Source organism: Cyprinodon tularosa, unplaced genomic scaffold, assembly GCF_016077235.1.
Source record: "Cyprinodon tularosa strain WSP-4 unplaced genomic scaffold, ASM1607723v1 ctg59, whole genome shotgun sequence".
NCBI classification, from domain to species: domain Eukaryota; kingdom Metazoa; phylum Chordata; class Actinopteri; order Cyprinodontiformes; family Cyprinodontidae; genus Cyprinodon; species Cyprinodon tularosa.
The window spans coordinates 2300725-2324920 of record NW_024039329.1 but is presented as its reverse complement, the minus strand read 5'-3'; the positions used below and the strand labels follow the sequence as shown (position 1 = coordinate 2324920).

Here is a 24196-nt window from a genome sequence, read left to right as displayed (position 1 = left end):
CCATTTCACCTCAGTAATCTGTTTTCTCAGCGTATTTCAGGTTGCTACTAGTTACCAGACACTCAACTTGTTTGTTGGTGGTGGGGCTTAAAGAAAAGGCACTAGCGCCACCCAGTGTATGAGCGTCTTTTTCCCTTGAGGAGCTCCGCTCTCGAAGCCTATGAGAAATGCATAGACTGGGGGAAAATAGCCCCGCCTTCCCGCAGGCTGCAGCGGGATGTACTTGGAAAATTGTACCATAAAACCACATAGCGTTAATCTCACGTTAAAAAAATTATCGCCGTTAAAATGGCCTCGCGTTAACGCGTTAATAACGCGATAATTTTGACAGCACTAATATATATATATATATATATATATATATATATATATATATATTTATTTATAAAGTTTTTTTTTTAAAGAATGCTTTTTAAATAGGTTTATTACTCCTTTGAGCATTTAACCACTCCTCATTTAAATTTAAATGCTTTTCTCTTAATACTGTTAAGTCTTGTTCAAATTTCATAAGACGTTTTTAACTAAACTTTGTAGGAATTGTAGAGAAATTAAAATATTTCTCTGTGATTTGACTGTAAACTTGACTATTGAGACTTGAAATGTACTTTGACTTGGTCCCTCTCTGTTTATCTAAGTTAAATTGTGCCAAATATTTAATCTGATTCATACGTTTCATACATTGCTTTATTGGTCTTGTTTGATTGTTTTTATTAGAGTAGATCCAAATGAGTAACAACTGTCTCCCTGCAAACTTTGTCTTGTTACTTTTCATTCCTGTGTCGCTCTTTAGGTGTGCTCTTTATTGTTGCAGTCACACTTCATCTGTTAGATTATTATTCCAGATGACTTCTTTCATCAATATGTTTCAATTATAAAAAAAGATATTGAATTGTGCATTGCTTTTTTCTTTTTCTTCCTTCTTTATAAACTTTTACTTTTAAAAGCTTAAATTACCAATAACTAATGCTAACTGATGTGTGTCACCTTGTTAAGTTTTGAATACGAGAGGTACAATCAATAACGTTTGTTATTGTCTGTCAGCCTCTCGGCAAAGACTGTAACTGCTTTTATCTTTGTTTCTGCTTGTGTTGTTATTTGTGTATGAGAGGTTGTGTTTGAGTTTATGAATGTTGACTGTGTGTTTTCTGTCTGCCAGCTTAATTGCTAACTGCCAGCGATTGTGAAAAATATGTTGCACGGTGAACTGTCAGCTCTCTGGTCATACCGAGGAATAACTTGGGTGGGCAGAAGAAAAAGGACTTGACAGCATGTGCGTGCATGTGTGTTATTGTGTGTGTCAGTCATTTGATTCATCAGTGTAGAGCAGATAATTATTTTGTTCAAATATGAAGCATTCCTGCTGCTCATACATACACACACAGTCACTCTTGAAACGCATCATCTCACATCCCCTTTAAACCTCTAATCATTGCCGTCTTTTTTCAGATGAATACAAATGAGCATTTGCAGAACTGTGTGTGGGTTTTTTTGGATGCTTGGTTATTTTCATCCATGCAATATTGCAATCATTCCAACATAAGGCTGACACAATATGTGACATTCAGTTAGAATTCCTTAATTTTAACTTAATGCAGGAAGTCAGGCGAATAAAGAACAATAAAAGCAGCAGCCAGGATGTGATAAAACATGGGATAATACTTTAGCAGTATATTGTTGATAAAAGCTCTTCATGACAGCACATAATGTCTAAAATGTATTGTTTTCCAAAGCATGTTGAAATAGGGCACTTTATCAACATGCATTTGTTCACCTTAGTTATCAAAGCAGTGAACATGATTTAAAAAAGAATGGTGTGTTTTATTACTGTTTTTGGTTAAGTCTACCTCACAGACCATTATTATGCAGTTTTTAACTTTTCTGTTATATCAGCAGAACAGTAGTTTCATACTTTTTAGCCTTCATGAATATAATGAACATAGGCTGCTGACCAAGGTGTCCATTATAATTATGTGAGGATATGCAAATTTTAATACTCACCACTTGCAATATGATTTATAAAACATAAAAGATTGTGGCACAGGTTGTGTGACTTTAGCACGTTTCAAAGTCAGGTGCAAACTACTGTAGAACACAAAATTTCCTGTGACCAATGCAAGAAGAAGGAGGCTTTGAGTTAAGTCTGACAGGGACCGCTTCCCAGACTAAACTCTGTCAGACATGGGGTCAGAGGCTAAAGTTGACAAGCATTTCCAGATTTCGTTATACAATATTTAGAGGAACTAGAGGCAGAATGAGTTAATGTGTGACACGACTGGTGCTGCAGGTTGATGCAGCAACTAGGCACCCATAGAAACGCATAGAGGCCTTATATTCACAGCTCTGCACTTGTGATGCTGTAATGCTGTTTATTAAGTGACAGTTTACTACAAGACTACTGCACATATTTTATGACAGCAACAAGCACAATGTCAAAAAAGTCTTTGATTATTACTACTACTAAGAAAACTGTGACTTTTTCTGAACAAAACTTTAAGTGCTCCTTCTTAGCAAGTCATGGAATTTTGGCTCATAGTTTTAAAAGTTAACTTTGATCAAATACGTTTTTTCATTTTTGAGATTTCTTTATTTTTTATCTATTCAAATAAAAATGACCCCAGAGCAGAACTGTTTTACACAAATATGGAGCCACATCTGGGTACCTTAAAGGCACAGCCAACAACCTTTATTTTATATGTCTTTGTGTCATATTTAAAGTCCACTTGTCAGATAAAATTCCACTAGAAGATGATCACTAAATTGAACCTTTCCATGAAGCAAAAATCATTTACTACTAATGAGATGTTGCACTCATTCACATTACCTGAATTACTTTCGAAATGTCAGCCACCTTTTTGTTTTGTATATTCAATTTTGAAAAATAACTAATTCCACTGGTTATTTAGTTTGTGTGCAAAATGTTTCAATGTAAGGTGGCCCTGTGTTTGGAGGCACGGGGAAGAGAGCGAAGAGAAGTCTTTTTTTTTCTACACATATATATATATATATATATATATATATATATATATATATATATATATATATATATATATATATATATATATATATATATATATATATATATATATAAATAAATCTCCTTATATATAGGGATGTATGTATATATATTTATATAAAACTCCTAATATATAAGGATATATATATGGATATATTGTCACAGTTTTGGTTCTGTTTAAGTTTTCTTTTGAGTATTCAGTTTCACTTTGATCCATGTTTTTCTTTGTTTTTTAGTTTTATTGGTTTAATTCCTATTTTTGGTGTTTTCTAGATGTATTTGAGTGCTTATGTATTTCTTGATTGCCCTCTTGTGTTGGTCTCCTTTTCCGTAGCTCCTTTCTACACTCCTCTGTTCACACCTGCTCCCGATCAGCTCATTAGTCCTGTCTTTGTTCTCTCTCCTATATATACTCTGCCTGTGTAGTTTCTCAGTGCTGGTTTCTCATCTTTTCCTGGCTCCTCATGTATGCTTTCCCTGATGTGTCCAAGGTTCTGGTTTTTTTTGTTATGTTGGATTTTTGGATTCTTGCCTCAGTTGCCTGTGAGTATTTCATTAAATCTACAAAACTCACCTCTCTTCCTCACCTCTGCATTTGGGTCTCAAAACCTCAACTCAACGGTGACGCACACATACACTATATTGCCAAAAGTATTTGCTCACCTGCCTTGACTCACATATGAGCTTAAGTGACATCCCGTTCCTAATCCATAGGGTTCAATATGACGTCGGTCCACCCTTTGCAGCTAGAACAGCTTCAACTCTTCTGGGAAGGCTGTCCACAAGGTTTAGGAGTGTGTTTATGGGAATTTTTGACCATTCTTCCAGAAGCGCATTTGTGAGGTCGCACACTGATGTTGGACGAGAAGGCCTGGCTCTCAGTCTCCGCTCTAATTCATCCCAAAGGTGTTCTATCGGGTTGAGGTCAGGACTCTGTGCAGGCCAGTCAAGTTCATCCACACCAGACTCTGTCATCCATGTCTTTATGGACCTTGCTTTGTGCACTGGTGCACAGTCATGTTGGAAGAGGAAGGGGCCAGCTCCAAACTGTTCCCACAAAGTTGGGAGCATGGAATTGTCCAAAATGTCTTGGTATGCTGAAGCATTCAGAGTTCCTTTCACTGGAACTAAGGGGCCAAGCCCAGCTCCTGAAAAACAACCCCACACCATAATCCCCCCTCCACCAAACTTTACACTTGGCACAATGCAGTCAGACAAGTACCGTTCTCCTGGCAACCGCCAAACCCAGACCCGTCCATCAGATTGCCAGATGGAGAAGCGCGATTCGTCACTCCAGAGAACGCGTCTCCACTGCTCTAGAGTCCAGTGGCGGCGTGCTTTACACCACCGCATCCGACGCTTTGCATTGCACTTGGTGATGTATGGCTTGGATGCAGCTGCTCGACCATGGAAACCCATTCCATGAAGCTCTCTGCGCACTGTTCTTGAGCTAATCTGAAGGCCACATGAAGTTTGGAGGTCTGTAGTGATTGACTCTGCAGAAAGTTGGCGACCTCTTCGCACTATGCGCGTCAGCATCCGCTGACCCCGCTCCGTCAGTTTACGTGGCCTACCACTTCGTGGCTGAGTTGCTGTCGTTCCCAAACACTTCCATTTTCTTATAATACAGCTGACAGTTGACTGTGGAATATTTAGGAGCGAGGAAATTTCACGACTGGATTTGTTGCACAGGTGGCATCCTATCACAGTTCCACGCTGGAATTCACTGAGCTCCTGAGAGCGACCCATTCTTTCACAAATGTTTGTAAAAACAGTCTGCATACCTAGGTGCTTGAATTTATACACCTGTGGCCATGGAAGTGATTGGAACACCTGATTCCAATAATTTGGATGGGTGAGCAAATACTTTTGGCAATATAGTTGTACATACATATATATATATATATATATATATATATATATATATATATATATATATATATATATATATATGTATGTATATATATATGTGTATATATATATATATATGTATATGTATTTATTTCACTAGGCCTCTGATTACCTTGAAATTTGTCAGGGGTTCTGTTCTACTCCCAAATCAGAGCATGGGGTTGAAGAATGGTATAACTCACCCTTATTTCTTACATGCTGAGATATTAAATAACAAAAACATATTTCCCAAAGTCTTTAACTCCTACTTTGTTTTTAATTTGATGGTAACCAGAAAATGTCATGTGACAAATATGGCATTTTGCCCGATTTTCTTAATCAGGCAGAAATGTATTACCCACTGAGGAAGCCAACCTGTGACTCGGTGCTCACATAAAACTTTTGCTAAGATTTCTGAAATGAGCTCTAACCTCCATTATGCACAATCTAGTTAAGTTCTCTTTATGCCACTTAACGGTATTATCAAATGATGGTTTATCATTGGATTTCAACAATTCATCTACCATCACCTTAGCTATTCCAAGATGTTTTTATTACTCTTGAGAGAGATAAAATAAGCCTAAAGGCTGAGTTTTAATCTGTTTAATCTTCTTTTCTTAAATCATTGCAACATATATAGTTTTCCTGTAATTTGTCTTCTCAAACATTTTTCATTTTAACAGACACTTGTTTATTTTGCTGGAAGGCTTAAAGTTATCTTTTGGAAAGCGATTGCTAACTCATACTGTGGCAGCTCTCCAGCGACATAACACAAGAAGGGAAATCTATAGGCTCTGCCTTCAGGGCAGCTGCTCCCTATCTGTGCTAGTTTGGGCCTTGGGTCATCTGAGTGCACGGCTTTTTCTATAGCGTTTTCTGTTGCCAAAGCAAAGCTGATGTGTATCCCTAAAAGGTTATGACGTCTAAGACAAATATTTCAAGTCATAACATTTTCCAAAGAGATATGACAGCACACTACTAAATACAGTATTTTGTTAAACCATGCTAAGATAAACAGTAATACAATGCCTAAACCAAATTTTACATCAATAGCAAATCATACAAAACTGCACTCACTACAACACTGAGCTACGGCTTATACCTTATTATTGAGCCTTTGTTGGACAACCAGGAGGAGTGCAACAAGCAAGTTTTCTCCAAAATTCCCAATGTGACACTGGTATGATGAGCACTAAATCTTGGTAATTAATATATATATAATTATTTAACATATATAAATCAATCAAAATAAAAAGTCACATTCCATTTCATTAAAAATAGGAAAGGGTGGGGGTGCTGGCGCCGGTGCCGGGGGTTTTTGGGCATTGCCCGGCCCTACTGCGGGGTGGGTCTGGGGTGGCTCCTTGGGCCTGGGATCCCTGGGGCGCATTGCCCTTGGGCGGGGTCCCCGGTGGGGGTTCGGGGGTTCGGGTTCTGTGGGGAGTGCTGCTTGGGTTCTGGGCCGGTGTACGCCTGGCTGTCTGTCCCTGCTGCCACGGCCTCTGGTGTGCCGGGGTGCCTCGGGGCCTGCTGGGCTGGGGGGGGGCATGGACATTAACACCTATGGCAAGTGCTTAACCCCTCACGGGTTTGCACTCTGTAAGTGGGGGAAGGGGAGGGAGGGGGAGTAGGTATGATCTCGGCCTGGATGTCTTCTGTCGCTTGTGTGGTGAGTAGCTTGATTGTTATCGTAGGGGAGGGATTACATCTCCGGAGGGGGGGTGGGGGGTGGTGATAGAGGGAAGAAGATCTTTGAAGGGCTTTGGGTCTGGCTCCCTGTCTTGGTCCTGGTCCGTGCTGCCCCCTGGTGGGGCTTCGTCCGGGGTGGGGCTCTGCGTGTTGCGCGTTGGCTGGCCGGCTGGGATTGTCCCTTCCCTTATTCATTTATTTATTTATTATTATTTTTTTTCTTATCTTCCTTTTATATTTTTTTATTTATTTATTTATTTATTTATTTATTTTTTTTTTTATTATTATTTTTTTTTATTTAATTTATTTATTTATTTATTTTTTTTTAATTTTATTTATTTATCTACTTATTTATTTATTTTTTTTTTTTATTATTATTATTTTTTTGGATGGACAGGACGGGGGGGGGGGTGGTGGAGTCGGCTCCGTGCCCGGCTGGCTGGTGGGTCCTGCTGCCGGTCCCGTGCCCCCGGGCTATGGTGGTGAAACTGGTGGGGCCCCCTTCTCTGGGGGGGCTCTCGGGGAACGGGGGTGCCTATTGGAGTCAGCGGGGGAGCTGGCTCCCTGGGAGTGCAGCAGGCACCCCAGTCCTTTGCTCCCCATCCCCGAAATCCTCCCTCTGCCTGCTCCATCACTCGGCCACACATGTAGGTTTTTGGGGAGGGGGTCGTTACTGGAGGGCCACACCTTCTGATGACGTCCCCCACCCCAATTTTATTTTGCATTTTAGACACTTCCATCTACATCATTTTCACAACACACATCTATGTAGGGCATTTTCGGGGGGTGGGGGTCAGGGCCACCGGGGGGGGGCTTATTTTATGGGCCTCACCACGGTCGGCCTCCTCCATCCCCTCTCGCATCTAGACATTGAGGGTTGAGGGTTGTCGAAGGGGGAGGGTGTGCTGGCACCGTCTATCTCCTGGAGGGGGGGTGGAGTGTGCCGGACACCCCCTCTTGGTACTCCCAGTTTTAATTGCATCTGAGAGCAACACGCAACAACACCACATTCGAGCGGGCGCAGTGAGGATCGGGGTCTTCTCACACCCCTGTTCTCCGGCTGCCGCCTGGAGTCTGGGGCCTGGAGGAAGAGCGGGCCACCTGGTCCGTGGTTTTGGCTGGGGCTGGCTGCGGGGCCTAGGTGGCCTGCTGGTGGCGGGGCTGTCACCTCTGCTCTCCCCAAAGAAGGTTGGATGGAGGGGCATGAAGTGCCTGGTTGAAGGTTTTTTTTTTTTTTTTTTTTTTTTTTTTTCGGGGGGGGGGGGGGCGGTTCTGGTTGGGTGGCCGGCGCGGGATGGGTGGGCCCCGGTCCCGGGGGGGGCTCTTGCGGGGGGTGGTCCGGTCCGTGTGCGGGGTGGGGGGCCGGGCTTGAAGCAGGAAAGAGATGGGTTGGTGTGGCGGTGTCGCCGCTCCCCTCCCCTCACATCCGGATTTTAGGTTCACTTATGGGGTCATCCGATAGTCCCGGGACCGACCACCGGTGTCACCGGGTTTTTGGTCCTGGTATTATTGGATGTGAGTGTTATGTGTGAATGTGTGTCTGCGTTGTTATTTTCTTTATTTATTATTATTATTATTTTATTCAATTTTTTTTTTTTTTTTTTTTTTTTTTTTTTTTTTTTCCTGTGGTACGAGTGGGGGCACTAGGGAGGGAAGGCATGATTGAGATGGTGTGTTTTTTTTTTTTTTTTTTTTTCTTTCCCAGGTTGGGGTCTCAACCGCACCCTCTCCCAAATACATCTCAAGTCTCCGCTAAGTGCGGAGCCCATTCCCCCCGTCCTGCTCTCCCTCCGCTGGCTGGCGTCGGGGCTCACCGGTGCACTGGTGGAGCTGGGGGTGGATGCCCGGGGGACTGCTGGCTCATTCCTGGCGGCCTCTCCACTGGCCCCGGCCGGCCGGGGCTTTGCTGGGGCTCCTGTCTGGGGGTGGGGTGCCCTTGGGGCCTCGGATCCCTGGGGCCTGGGACTGGATCCGCTTCGGGGTGGGGCTGGGTGTTGTTCGGGGATTTTCGGGGTCGGTGCCGGTGCCTTCGCTACGATGCCGGTTCCTGGGCGGTGTTTCTTTCCTATGCCGGTTCTGTGGTATCGGTTCGGGGAGGGGGGGAGCTGCGCGGCATGGTGGGGTGCGGGTCTTGGGTCCTGTTTTGGGCTCCGGTTTTTCCGCTCGCACTTCTCCTCTTGCCTATTTATTTTAATTGTAATTATTAATTAATTTATTTATTTACCTATTTATTTGTTATTTTTTTTTTTTTTTTTCTCTTCCTCGGTGGGGGGGAGCGGTTGCGGGCGGGTCGGTGTCTGGTGTCCGCTGTCGCATTGTGGGGGCCCCTTTTTTTTTTTTTTTCTTTTTTTCTTTTTTTTTTTTTTTTTTTTTTTTTTCTCTTTTTTTCTTTGGGGGGTTTGGCATGTCTGTTTTCTCGGGGGGCAGGCGGGCCTGCTGGGTGGGGGTCCTGCTGGCGGCGCGTCGCTGGTGTGTGGGGGTCCGGGCGGCTCCGGCGGGGGTAGTGTTGGGGGGCCGGTCTGGGCGGGCTGGCTGCGCTGGCTGGGTATTCGGGTGGGTTTTCCCTCCTGGAGGCATGGCGGGGCTGCTCTGTTCCCACTGATCGCGGCGGGTGGGGCTGCGGGGCGGGTGTGGGCCTGGGGTGGCTATGACCGGCGCGTGGTGGGGGGCCGGGGCGGCGGAGCTGCTCTGGCCACGTGTCGGGGCCTGGTGCGGGCTGCGGGGGGGGTGGCGGACGTGGCTGGGCTGCTTTGGCATCGTCCGGTGGGGGGGCGGCGCGGTTCGCTCCGCTCTGGCTTTGTGCTGCCCCTCGGGCTGCTGGGGGGGGTGGTTGCGCCGGCTGCGGTCTGCTCCTCTTGCGGTTTTGCGCCGGGCGGCTTTTCTGCTCTCGGGCTGATTCTGTGCGCGGTGTGTTTCGTTGCGCGCTGTTGGCATCGGTCTTGGTGGGGTGGGGCTGCGCTTTTGGCCGGGGGGGCGTTTTGGGGGGGGTCCCGCGGCGCTCGTGGCCGGTTCGCGGCGGATGCGCGTGGGCCCCGGCCGGGGGCGGGGCCGTCTTAGTGTTTTCCTGGGTGGTGCGGTCGCGGTGGGTGTTGCGGCCGGTCGCCGGGGCTTGGTGCTGGGGGGCGGGGCGTGTTTCGGTGCTCTGTGGGGCTGGGGCGTTTCGGTCGGCGCCGTGGGGGGGCTGGTGTTCGGCGCCCGGCCCTACTTCGGGGTGGCCGGCTGCTGGCGGGGCCCGCGGACTCGTCCCCGCGGCTCCCCGGGGCGCCGGCATGGCGGTGGCTGGGGGGCTTCCTCGTGGCTGTCTCTCCTCCTGCCTTGGTGGGGTCTGATTTCCGGGGCTGGCCCCGCCTTGGTGCCTTCGCTTCTGGGGTCCCCTTGGGCGCCTGGGGCTTTGGGTCTCCCGGCGCTGGACTCAGTGCTCTGGGGGGTGTGCCTCTCCGGCTCTCCACAACCACTATTGAGCATTTTTTTCTATGGTTAAAACTTTACATGCACAAGTTCACCCTCACAAACAACTACAGGTGCTAGGCTTCAGGTACTTAGAGATTCACTTCCAAACAGAAACCCCACATTCATATCTTCAGGTAACACAGAGTACATGTCAGACTTAATAATATTACTTTAGTGATAGTTTCAAGGTGTTTGCTTTATTGTATATCTCGTACCATGTTTTTTGGTTGTGCTGTTCTTTTTTCTTTTTTTTTTTTTTTTTTCTCCATCTCATTACAGGTGTTGAAGCAGACTGAAAATGTTTTGTCATTGTCTCCTTCCTATCTCCTCTTTCTTTCATCTTTTGTCCTGTTTTTTTCTTTTTCTTTTTCCTTCTTCTTCTTCTGTTTTTCTGCTCTACTTACATTGCAGTGTCCATATGAACTGTAAAACTCCCTGCATAATTATAATAAAGCAATTTATATACATGAAACAAGTGGAGCGGTATGGCAATTGCGATACCGCTACACTTGTGAAAGTAAAATCTGTTGGGCTCCTTTTGGCATCAAGACAATTATTCTTATTGCCACCTTGCCAGACAGGACACTGTAAAAAAAAAAAAAAAAAAAAAAAAAAAAAAAAAAAAAAAAATAGGAAAGGGAAATAACTTAAGGCTTGATCTTCAACAGGGAGTCCGTGACCCTTAGGGCGTCCACGGAGGAACTGCATGGGGGTTGCGATTTTTTTGGTTGATTTGAATTCTTTTTTTTTTTTTTTATACATTCCCCCCCTGCAATGTTTTCAACTAATTGAAATTTCTTTAAATACACATTAACATGAATTCAACACACTAAAGTAAACAGATAAATGGAGGCAGAAGATGTCTTTCAGTCATCAATTTTTTTTTTTTTTTTTTTTTACAGTTTTAAAATGCTGTCCCTTATGCTTTTAAACCAATTTATTGTAAAATGTTTTTTTTTATTTTTATTTAACCATAACCAGTATTATTAGGGGGGGGGGGGAGTTTTTAGTCTTATTAAGCATAAGAGATTTGATGTCTTATTTAAGCAGCATTTATTAATTCTTGCAAGGCAGAACAGATACAGTATTTGCCAATTTTCTGTTTGTTCTGGTTAGACCAAGTTTTGTACTAAGTACTTGACACGAGGAGACTAAGAGGGATTTTCCAAAACAAGGTACAGACAGTTTGGAACAAACAAAGGGATGTTAAATAATCTTGGGCCTAAATGAGTCTGGCTCACTCTCCAAAACAACTCACACTGGAAAACAGCTTCTCAGGATCAGAACAATATGTCTAGCCTTGTCTAACAAGTATGCAGTCTGGCTGAAGACTGTACAATACTGAATACAAAACAAGCTGTAATTCAGGCTTTAAAAGCAAAATAGGAATAGACTGGAAAATTTTTCTTTTCCACTGCACCAGAAATAATCTTGTGCCTTAAACTGTTGCCAGGGTATATCCTTGCATCGGTATCAAGTTTGAAGTTTCAACATTAGTCTTTGTACTTTCAAGGCATTAGAAATGTACAGAATTGGACCTTATGTCCTTTCTCTCATTTACTTCTCTAATATGAGCTGTTTCTGTGCTCTAGCTGCAGAAACACAGAAGCATCCATGACTTCAGGACTTTAATGCTTGACTTTATTTCTTTAACTGTGCTATTGCGGATCTGTCCAGTACTATCTAAAAACATTATAAACTGGAAGACGCACAAGCAAAATACAGAATAAAGACAGCTCCTCTATGCAGAGAAACAAAGTTGGAGAGCACTGACAGGCAGTGAAATAGATGTGACTCAGAATTATTCTGCTTCAATTGTTGAGACAGATATACCTGAGAAAACCACCTCCTCCACACACATATAGATTATCACACTTGGATGCACAGAGAGACTATTGTAAGTTACTACAACTTTTTTTAGAACTTTGAGCTGCTGTAAAAATAGGTTTTTTTTAAACAACCTTAGCAATGTAGTCAATCAGATCTGCGTGTTTTCTTGGGTATTCTCAATCAGTGGTAGCAAAATTGACGAAGGTAACTTTCATTTTTACAGGTCCCAAGACCTTAAGATTAAAAAAAGGCAAGCCATGCACAGAGGATCAGAATGAACTGAAGTTGCAGCTTTGCATCTTTTACAGTTTGTTTACAAGTCGACAATAAACATTATAGTGGATGTGTAAAAGAGAACAAAAGGTAAAACACCACAGAAAGATCTAACTGATGTATACTTATGAATAGTGTTTACTGTTGAAACCCTTTACAATGAGTAAGGATGATTTTGTTATCTAGGAATGAAAAATTCTTTAAAATGGGTCTGCATATGTATCTAGCTTTGATTTAGGTGGCCTTTGCTTTTGTTTGTATGTGTTTGTCTGCGTTAATTGAGGTTTCTGCTGTGATTCTCTGAGCTCTTTTACCAGTGAAGAGCTCATGGGCATCAGGGAAACAACTGCAGTATATGTAGTTCCCACTATAGTGAAGCATTTCTGCACAGGAAAAAGATTTGAATTTGCACACATTGCTACCTGTCATATTTTCATCCAGTGTGCACTCACTTTTTAGAAAACTGGTCAAATTTCAGCTACTGGTGGGGAAAAATCAAATACTTCTATTCATCTTCTGTTCTGTGAAAGGTGGCTGTGAACTGATTCTGCACTGCTCATAGCGGGCTTCCAACTTACTCAAAGACCAGACTTTGCCTCTATGGTCCTCTGAGTTCTATAGTCCAGAAATGATCAATTGCAATAGGAACATCTTCTTAAAAGGATGGATCACAGATGGACCTACACTTTAACTATTTCAATTCAAAACCAAGTAGAGAACAGGTTACAGATATCGGCACTGAAGCTCTTGCAAAATAACAATCCAACTGTTGCAGAATGAACATAGAGCAATGAATCTTCAACACAATAGACTGTAATATCTAAGACACACTCCTACAATGGATGTCCACTTCCTCACACAAGATATCAGTAGAGCAATGTGTTACCACACTGGGTATAATCTGATAGATTATTTAAATACTAAGTGTTTAGTCTATCTGTGCTGTGGCGTCGAATTCACCGCAGTTACAGACATTCTGTCAAATTTAGTAAACCCAGTCCTGACTGCATAGCATCTTTCCACTTTCTACAAGCTTTTTTCTTTGTGACCTTGAGGCTTACATTAATGAAGATCTTAACCTAACAAAACAGATCCTTTAGTGTTTTCTGCGTCAGCTATTTTGACTTATTAGGGAGATTAAATAAAACAATATACCTTATTGCATTATAGTATGAGTAGACAAATATATAATTAGTATATTTGTGCATTATATTTAACAAGCGGGTATTATAAGGGTAAAAAAAGTTTTTTTTTTTTTTTTTTATGAATGATAACTATTCCTTGCACTACTGTACAGAGCAGACTGTGACAGAACGCTTCAGCAAAGCAAAGGTTAAAGGTAGCTGATTTAACATCAATAGCAGCTTGTATACCAACATGACAGTGATTAAGCATCCCTCAACCCAGTGCGGGTCTTGGTCACTCTGATTAAGTGATAGCCACTTCACCTGAAAGCTTTGTAAACCTGTCTTGAAGGCTTGTGAGAATTTGATCAGGAAAGCCGGTCTGAATGAGTTTACAAAGGCTGTGACATCCCGCATCAGCTTCTGTTAGGACAGAGGTATACTTAAGCATACAAGAGTGAGTTATATTAATGAATTACCCCTGTTTACAGCCAGACTCGGAAGGCTAAAGTTGGAAAGTGAGGAAGCATTTAGACAGAGAGGTCATGAAGGAGCTGCGAGATGTTAAATGGCTTTACTTAGGGTGTCTCAAAGATTAGATTTTTTGCAAACAACACTAGAGTGGAGGTAGTTCAGACAGATTAGAAACTAAACCCAAAGTATACCCACTTTTTTCACAAACTTTCTTGCAAATGAGCTGAGAGTCATTGGTCACATGACTCCTTCACTCACCTTCAGCTCTAGTCCACAATTATCTCTCCCTCCTCCAGAAATGGACATATTTTTCCAAATAGAAAAGTTTAATGGAAAGCGTTCATTGCATGTGGAGCGGAAGGTTGGAGCTGTAACGGCTTGTGTTCTGAGTTATGGCTGAAGAGAGCAACTCTACATTGGCTAAAATAAACTAAAGAGTAACGCAGTCTCCACACCACTTTTCAACCACTTTTCACCATCTATCCAAAATTTTAAACAAAATTACAAAAAAAATTCTTAGACATGTAGTCATGTAATGATACAACAGAAGAATTAGTTTTATATGTAAATCACCAATTATGTTACATACAGTCAGGAAAACCAAACAGGATGCACTTATTATAGACTTTATGAGGATATACATAACTATTTTAGAGTCAAAAGCAGAGGTTTACTAGGACAATTTAAAAAGACACATACATTTTCCCTCACAGTATTTTTTTTTTTGTATCTGAATAAACATTTTCCTATTTTAGATCTTTTAGAATTATTGAAATTATTTATTCTTTTTAAATGCCAGGATAATGAAAGACATATGATTTCTGACCATAATTATTATAATGTCTTAGTTTCATATAGTTTTGGTAATCCCAACAGACATAAGACAGAAAAGATTTATTTAGTTTTCATGTCTGGTGAAACTTTACCTTTTCCATATTTTGCTTTTCTAAGATAGTGAAATGTTCCATGCCTCACCTCTTTATATGAGAATTACCTTGCCAGAAAAAAAAAAAAAAAGTTACCCTCCATTTTGACTCGATGAGATATCATGGTTTGGATGACTCAATATCTACACTGAAAGTTTCAATAAAAGCCATCAGTAGATAAAACTTATTACATGGTCATACTGCAGAAAAAAACAAAAATGGCAAAAAACACCATAAACTCCAAAAAATATTACTCAGCATAGGTATTACTGCCTCACATGTATTATAAGTCAACAGTAGCTCCTTATAATAACAGGAATCAGATATCTACCATTAAATAAATATTAACCTCCAGGAATCTGATAGTGCAGCACAAGTTTCAATAGATCAGCAAGGTTATATTTTCGCACCCTGGTATAAAAAGTTCTCCTGAAAATAGTCAATAGAGGACAAAAAAATAACAATGTATTCTTCAGGACAAAAAAAAGGAACAATCCCTCCAAATAAACTTTCCCTCAGTTTCAGCCTATTAGAAAACAATTTCCAACCCTCTTGTAGATGGGAAAACACATCAACCTATAGTGTTAATGATTTTAGTAATTTGTTGTTAGCCAGTAGTTTGCATCTTTTTCTCATTATTTGAATATCTTTAGAAACCGCTACACTTTGCTTGGGGTGCAACATCCAATGTACACCAAGACAGTTAAATGCTTTCTACAAGGAGTTTTATTGGCCTTCATCTCCAATATTGCTTGATGCAAAATACATTTGGGCTTGTTTGCGTTATACTGAGGTTTCTCTTTGGCATTTTTGTGTATGAAAAGGTGCAGTAAAACACAAATGCAGACATTGAAGAGGTATAGAATGGCATCATTGACATTCCTATCATGACAGCAGTTAATCCCTCAGCGTACTCCTATCCTTAAACATGATCTGAACCTTTTCTGCCATTTTTATTTTGACAAAGCCCTGCAAAGGCTTAGCTTTGCATGGATGAGTTTGGCTTACAGAAATGGTTTTCACTCTTATCACCTTTAGAAAGGTGTTTTTTTTTTTTTTTATTACTGTACTTTGATTTACAATGTGATGGCCTTCTCCGCACAATATTACATGTTAAAAGATCATCTGAGGTCCCTAAATAATATACTAGGACCTTCTCTTATAAAGACCAGTACATTTTTGGTTCTGAGAATATCCGATCATGGCAGAGATATGCCATTATCCATGCTTCCCGGAGTATGATCTACATCCTATAAATAATGAACAAGCATGGAATAATGGAATCTCAGTATTGCGGCATTTTAGAGTGGAAAACAGATTGATGAATTGATGCTGTTTGTATGCCACCACAGCCACAAAGGTGCCTGCAAGTCAAGGATTCATCATTCTGATTCTTAGTGTTCAACAGCTTAGAGGTGAAAATGCAGGCTGTTTCCAGAAATGAATTGTTTAACAATAAATGAGGCTAAGGATCCTGCCAAGGAAAAGGAAAAAAATCACAGGTCCTTAAATTTCAGGTTTTTTTTTTCTTTTTTTTTTTTCTCCTTAATTACATAATCATTTTTTGGACAAACATATAATTGTTTCCACACTTTCAGACTGTCCCTTTACTTTTTCCTCAGTCTTATCAGTATTGAATAATTCCAGCCATCACCTTTTTTGCTGTTCCAACATTTTCTATCAAACAGTATAAACATATCAGTATTATATTTTTTTGAATGAATAATTTATTTTTTTATTTCATGTTTTGGCATTTTCGAGATCCCCCTGCAGAGACGTTATTGCATAATCTGTTTAATCACTGTCCAATGTTTTTGCTTTGGTTCTATTTCCACATTATGAGACTAAAGGGATAAAAATGTGGAAATGGGGATACCTTAATGTTATCCATCCATCCATCCACCCATCCACCAACAGTTTGGACCACCATGGTTTATACGGACAAAGAACTGACTGAATTCCATATAGCTGTGTTGTTCTTCCAGTCACTTATAAGCAGGATTGTAAGACAATCAAGAGTTCAAAGCTGTTGTTTTTCTGTCCAACTCTTCATCTCCTATTCACAAAAAGAGCTCTTCAGAACTCTGATGGGAGTTTGTAGCTTTGAGGCTAATTTAGGTCCTCACATACAGTACATAAAGTTCATCTATGCTGCCCATTCTCCACCCTGTTGCATCTCCCTTACAAGGACATTGCACTTATTCCTCGCATGATACTTATTTTCTTTGATCTAGTGACCTCATGATAGCAACTTGCACAATCTAGTCCAATTACCCTTTTTAAGTCAAAACAAGATGGGGACTAAAGTAAAAAAGCTTTAAGAACTCAGAAGAAAGACCCATGTAAAAATAAAGTTTATATTTCATGCTTGAAACTAGTTTATTTATGTCTAGTGACATCTTCAATTTACAAGGCATGTGATTTTTTTTTTTTTTTTTTGCAATTGTAAAAACGGGAAATTTTGGTAAGTGTACTTTCAATGTCCTCTGTATTTTATTACTGATTTGGTCATGCGATTGGATAAGCCAAGAAATATAATAAGTGTTTACAAAGGTAGTTGTTAATTTAAATAGTATTTGATCACATACTGGTAGTCTGACTGGTAATTTGTGTGGTTTACTTTTAATTTTACTTGCATATTGGTTATCTGGCTGGTCATTTTTCACTCAAACTAGTAATCTCAATGGTTTACTAGTAGTAAACCTGACTAATTTATGGTACATCTGATTTGTTTTTTAAATAGTTTACATGTAAATTGACTGGTGTGCAGGGTGACTAAATGCAATGTGTTCCTCTGCAATTGCAAAAAGCAGTTGCTTTGCTAGATTTCACAAAGGCTAGTAGGACTGTTTTCGAAGGACAGACAGTTTTCTCTAGTGATGTTTTGCACTAAAATGTTTGAAAAGCCATCTTAGGGGCCAAGATTACTAACCTGTTCACACCTTTAAAGGTGTGAACAGGTTAGTAATCTTGGCCCCTATGATGGCTACTAACCTGTTTTCACCTTTAAAGGTTTTCCCAAAGGGCGGTAGCGACAGACTGCTTTCTGATGAGGTTTTTGCACTTCTTCTTTTCCACATTTAGAGCATGAGGTACACATCTATTTGCACCTCTGAGACTTTCACACAGAACAGGTAGTATTGTGGTGACTGGTTTATACAGAAGTTTTTCTACTATTTTGTATTACCATTCTAGTTCCTGAAATATATTTCTGTACTAATTTTATTTTATGCCCCATATTTTGCAGTATAGATTAACTGGTTTTACATGTTTTCTTACAGTGCTGTTCTGAACCCTGGCAAATATTTACTGTGGATTTTCCCCAAATATAGATATGGAGCACGATATCTGCAGTACTTTGTGATGATGTCATGGAGAGGCTCGGCTGACGTTGATATTCACAACAAAAACAAAAAACACATTTTACAAAGCTTTTTCTTACAAAAATTACAACAGGACTGCATCCTGCAGAGAAACAAAGTTAGAAAATAAAATAATTAAAAAAACCTAAATATCTTGAAGGTCTTGAAGGTTTTTTAAACCTTCCCCAGTAGAAGCTGTTGCATGCGGTTTGCCATGTTTTTTTTTTTTTTTTTTTTGCATAGATATCTCAGCATAGTTCCAAATTTTCAAGGTGCACAGAGTGGAAATTCTGCACAGACGCTGAGTGTAGAGGCGTGGAAACCAAAATATACATTCTTTGAACACATGTACCTCGTGGATGTGTCAAACATAAACCAAGCTTGAGTCACATAACCCTGCATGCTTTCGATGGGTCTCTGATTTTAATATAGGTAAACACCTTAAATATACAGGACAGTGGGTCTGAAAAACCAGGGTTAAGCACCCCTGATATAGAAAAGCTACGGATGATGTCATAGCAAAAACAGATGGTAAAGGGGCAAAAGTCGTTGTCAAGTGGTTCACACTTTTTTGTTTGGTATTTAAACTGCAGGTTTCCCCCACTTAAATGCAGCTTGCTTCCAGAGATTTCACAGGATTTCACTCAGAACACCCAAGTTGATTCTTTCCTTTTTTCTCTTTTATTTGAAAGTTCAATCAACAATAGTAGTAGCAGTAGGAGAAAAACCTTTAAACAAACACAGAGAAACAATGATTAACATCCTTTAAATAACAAAATTGTTCCTGAAACAAAATATAAGATTTAAACCCAAAATCAAACATATTCAAAGCATTATTTAGTGATACATTTTAACATTTTATTATTAATTTACTTTCTCAAATACATTTCAAATAATTCCTCTTTTTTTTTTTTACTTTTCTCAATATTTTAACATTTCAATCTAAATATTCAAATAATTTGTGGCTCACCGGCTCCTTCTCTTTGGAACAAACTTTCCTGCAATGCATTCACCCAGGCACAGATGGTAAAGGGGCAAAAGTCGTCTCTGGCAAATGGGACTGGGTTGTGCAGCAGCATGATAGACTTTCCCCTCCATTGTTCATCAGATATACGGATTAAGTCTATTTTCAACCAATGACTTGGCAAATAGCATCAGTTTTATAAAAATCAGATGAACCATAAAACAAGTCAGACACAGGGAATCAGCTAAATTTCAAAATGAAAGGCAATGCACTTCTAATGTCATATAAGTAGGCAATGATTGCTGCAGAGCTATGTCTTGCAGTTGTTAACCGAACTGACGTGAAGTGGTATGTGTGAAGCCTGCTTTAGGGGGAGCCAACAGAACAATGTTATCGACAAAAAGTAGAGATGACAATGGCCCCTCCTTGAAGCACATCTTTAACGTGGTTTTCATACTCATTTCTACAATCACCCATAATTTAAAGAAATAGCTCAAAGTTCATTATAATGTGAGGTTGAGTCATAACCATACTCAGATTAATACATTAACCCCTAGACTTATAACCTCACACTAAATCCACTCCTGTGCAGTTGGATTTCTTTACATTAAATCTATGATGCAACTTTTTCCTGCTATTGCATCTTTTCAAAAGACAGATTGTTCTTAATTCATTTAGTAAGTCAAAACCTGGCTATTGAGGAAGTCCTTTTTCTGGAAAAAAAATGTATTTTCATTTTTTTCTATATTATTGTTATTTCTATTGTTATAAAAGTTAAGTAACACATTTTTTAAATGTTTCTACTACAGTAGCAGCCATTCAAAATGGCCCTTCCCAGTCAAACGCCAGCCGAATGGCAGCCCACTTCCCTACAATTCCCAGCAAAATCCCCTCCTACTTCCAGCCACTGGAGTGACCCCTACTTCTCCTGGGTGTGCATATTTTTTTTACTCTGAGTCCACCCTTTCACTTAATTATAGGGTCTGGCCAGGAGGTGGAGCATCTCTTTAGATCTTAAGGTCAACAAATCATGACAGCAAAAATATTTTAGTACAAAGATTGACGTTTAAAGAGGAATTATGGGGACCAGCCAAGAGTCCATCAAAGAAAATGGGAAATTCATACTGCTGTACCAAGCTTTACACTGAACATAAGATTTAATGAAATAATCAGATTTCTTTTTTTCTATAGAATTCATGGTTAAAAGGTGAATAGTTATTTGAGGTCTTCTGGAAGGTGCTGGTGAAGATTATGTCATTCCAAAAAAAGTTTTGAAAAAAGAAAAAAAGTCCACTGTACTTCCTTTTCAAGATTGAAGATGTTTCGCTTCTGACCTAGGAAGCTTTTTTCAAAGCTTGAAAAAGCTTGGATAGGAAGCAAAACTATTTTTGGGAATCTTCTCGAAGGGGAAAAATTGGAAACTAAGAAAACAAACAGCCTCAACAGGACTGAATGTTGCTAGTTTATTCAGGTTGCCATAAAAAGTGAAACTTGTGACTTCATGATTCTGTACATGATTTTTGTTTAATTGTTCAGCTTTAAGTACCATTATACGTTTTCTTTCATGATGAGTCACTTTAAAAATGTGTCTAAGGTTGGAGTTGTTATTGGTTGTACTTAAAGGCTATATGCCACAGAAGGTATATAACTTCAACACATATTTGATCAGAAATGAATGATTTTTTTCATCTTATTTTATGAGCATCCCTATGTTTAATTTTGGGTTTTAATTTTTCAGGTTATAAAGCTATCATTTGAAGAGTTTGACCTGGAGAGAGGCTACGACACCCTGACTGTGGGAGACGGTGGAAAGATAGGTGACACTCGGAGGGTACTATATGTGTAAGCACCAGTGATAATTTCTTATCCATAAGTTACTCGTAAAAGTATAAAATAAGTTAGGAAAACACAAGGTAAAGCGTAGGAGAGACTCTGTGCTCTGGAGAGATATTTTCAAAAATGTTTAACTCTACAGTTTAAATTAAAAACTCTTGCACATTTTACTAAAGAAAAAAGTATAAAATGATCAGGAGTATGATGTGAATGTAATCATTGGGACTACTGTGTCTTTATAGACTCACTGGTACCAGCGTCCCCGATCTCATCGTGAGTTTGTCGAATCAGATGTGGCTACACCTGCAGTCAGATGACACGATTGGTTCTGCTGGGTTCAAAGCAATCTATGAAGGTAAGAGCTCTTTCTAATTTACAAATTAAAATTTTAACTGGTCTTTTTTTTTATGAATCACCCACACACATCTATAGTAAAATATCACAGCATTGCAGGAAAGCAGGTAATCATGGGTGACTATTGAATGGCTTCAGACCTAACCAGAATACAAAAAAGTCTGTCTGTCCTTCTTGTATATCTGTCTGTCTTTAGTGTAAATGTGTTGGTTTTTGTGCATTTAGGTAATAGCCTTTGTGAACACTGTGTTACAAAGCTAAGCTTTATTGCATGTATAGTAAAATGAAATCCTGCAAACACACTTTTTGGTCTCTGCTGAGAAGTTTAAGGCCCCTTAACAGTTACAGTTATCTTCAATGTTACCCGTGATTAATGCATGTCTTTCCTTCTTGGTGGATTATGGGGTTGTGCACCTCTTACCTGGTTTGTTTTGATCTTATATTTTCTCTGTTTTCCTAAAAATTGTTTTAATGGGGCTCTGCGGGATCTTCAGTTTTAATATTTTTATACACTATCACCATTTCCTAATGTGCACTTTTTCTTGACCTGAGCTTCTTGGTGTTCTCAGTGTTTGGGCTTAGTGTTTGCTGCTTAATTAGAGCTGCTGCAGACTCTGGGGCCTATCACATGTGTGCACACACGAAGATAATATAACACTTTAACTGATCCAATTATCCAACTTCTGAAGACAAATAGTAAACATTTCAGGGCTTCAAAAGAAAATGGATGAATACATACGCAGAGCTTACACTTTGGTCTTTTTTTTTCTTTAGACTTTTCTAAAGAATTACAATTTCAAAGCATTAAGTTTCCTTACAGATGTCTCCTCAAGTTCTTTTTTTACAATAATGAAAATTATTAGTTTTGTACATTATCTACATCCGACTATTAACTAATTGCTTGACAGGATTGGCCATGTTTTAGGGCCGCTGTCCTGCAACTTTTACATAGTTCTATGCTTCAACACACCTGACTCTATTAGCTCGTTAGCAGAGCTTGATGTAGTTTAGCCATTTTATTTAAGTGTATAGCATAAGGGACATTTCTAAAAGTTGCCTTTTATCCACAACTCTATTGGACTGCTGACAGGTCAAAATCTCTGCATTTTCTGGATCTGTACATTTATATGCCTACTTTTCATCTTCCACTTATCCTGGACTGGGTAGTGGGAGCTGCACTCTCAGCAGAGACACCCAGAGTTCCCTCTGAAATATAGTTTTTATGCAAGGCATCAAGAACATATACCCGAGCCACCTGAACAGAATCCTTATGATGTGGTGAAGCACTGACTCAAGCTCTTCCAGAAGCTGTATTGAACTCTTATCCCTAGCACGCTGGCATGGTCCGTTTCAGGGAAGCCAAATTAGTTTGATCCCACTATAGTTTGAACACATCCTCTGGTTCCCCACCTCCACAATCTTCCAGTCCAGGAATACTGTCCACGACCACTGATCTCGAAGGTCATGTCAGCCACGACAACTCCACAGCATCTAGGGTCCAGAGATACTCGGGATAGATCATATCTAGCCCTACCACTGCGTAAATGTTTGATCAAAATGTTTTTTTTATTCCTTTTTCTCTTGTTTTTGTTTTACTGACATAGAAAAATATTGACTTTTAAAAACTGCATTTTTAAAAAATGTTTGATAAAATTTCCATTCGTCCAACTTTAGCTGAAAAACATAAAACTTTCCTTCAGTTTTTTTCACACCAGAGTAGTTGTGAGCTGTTGTGTGTTTATGTCTTCATTTGCCATGTAATGTGACATGAAAACCAGAGCAGACTCAGAGGGGGAATGGGGAAAGATTAAAGTTATATTCTGGATCTTTTCAGTTCCGTTTACTGCAGTGATGTTATTGACTTTCTGGGATCAGGCCCACTCAGGAATATGCAGTAACTGAATAACCATGTGACTTCTAAAACAATATAGCTCTTTTATCTTAACATCTTAGTTGGGTTTAGCTCCATAACCTATTTGTATTTTCAGATGTCAGATGCAATAACGTCATAACTGAAATTATCTAGTTTACTATTAGAAAAACCTTAGCTACAATTTTATGGTTGAAATGTTTTAGTTTCAACATGAAATTTAAGAATAAGTTTGGCTTTGTAGTTTTCAAGGTGTATTTTCTAAGTTTTTATATGTTGATTGCAGCTTAAAAAAATGAAATTGACCAGGTTGGCCTCACAAAAGTGAAGACTTTGTACACAGAAAGTAGAAATGGGAAATTCCAACAGTACTAAATGATCTCCCGAAGATGGTTTAGTTTTACCCCTCCCCCATCAGAACCCAGCAACTGCCTACTGTGTTTTTATGTCTCCCCTTGCATGGGTATATGTGATTCTGTCAGATGCAATAACATCACCACGATATGCACTTTGATCAGTCTTACCCCCCTGAGTTATCTTAGATTTTCAGCCCAAATCTGCACCAGTTTTCTTAAAAGGCATGAGGTTATGCTCCTTTTTCAGAGAAAACCTGTGTGTTTGTGTGCACCCTGTGGATTATTAAAATAAATGACCATGTTAATATGATGCACTCAAAAAAGTAACATTGCAATTAATGCATTTAAACAGTATTCAAATCCCTCCAAAAAACAATACGTTTTTATCAGATATGTTTAAAATTAAAAGAACAAATTTAAAAATAGGTATTCTGACTTTGTCAGTTAACATGTTTACATACATGTGTTTACCTCATTCATACAAATAAATTTAATAACAATTCTTTTTTTTTCTTTTTTTTTTGCATTGATTTATTCATTAAATGAAAAACAGGATGACATTTCACTATTGTTGGTATTACAAACTTAACCTAATCAGAAAGGATATAAACTCTAAATGACCTACATCTTTGTAAATGTTTTCATATTGTCTTTTCATCCTTCAAAAAGTAAAACATATAAGAGTAAGATTGTGATATCATTTTTAAGAAAAATACACTCTAATGCACCCAAAGTTTTGCATATAGTCTGCTTTCATCAAACCAATATGTCTGTTTTAAAGACAATAG

The 24196-nt window shown here is 39.7% G+C and overlaps 1 protein-coding gene across 1 annotated transcript in view; it reads left to right on the top strand.

Annotated features, from left to right (window-relative positions):
- Nucleotides 1-24196, top strand: part of LOC119797587 (CUB and sushi domain-containing protein 1-like) — a 404138-nt gene that overhangs the window by 171569 nt on the left and 208373 nt on the right. The window contains exons 9-10 of the mRNA XM_038306729.1: nucleotides 20734-20837; nucleotides 21071-21183. Of these exons, the coding sequence (XP_038162657.1) occupies nucleotides 20734-20837; nucleotides 21071-21183 (217 nt within the window). The remainder of the gene's footprint in view (nucleotides 1-20733; nucleotides 20838-21070; nucleotides 21184-24196) is intronic.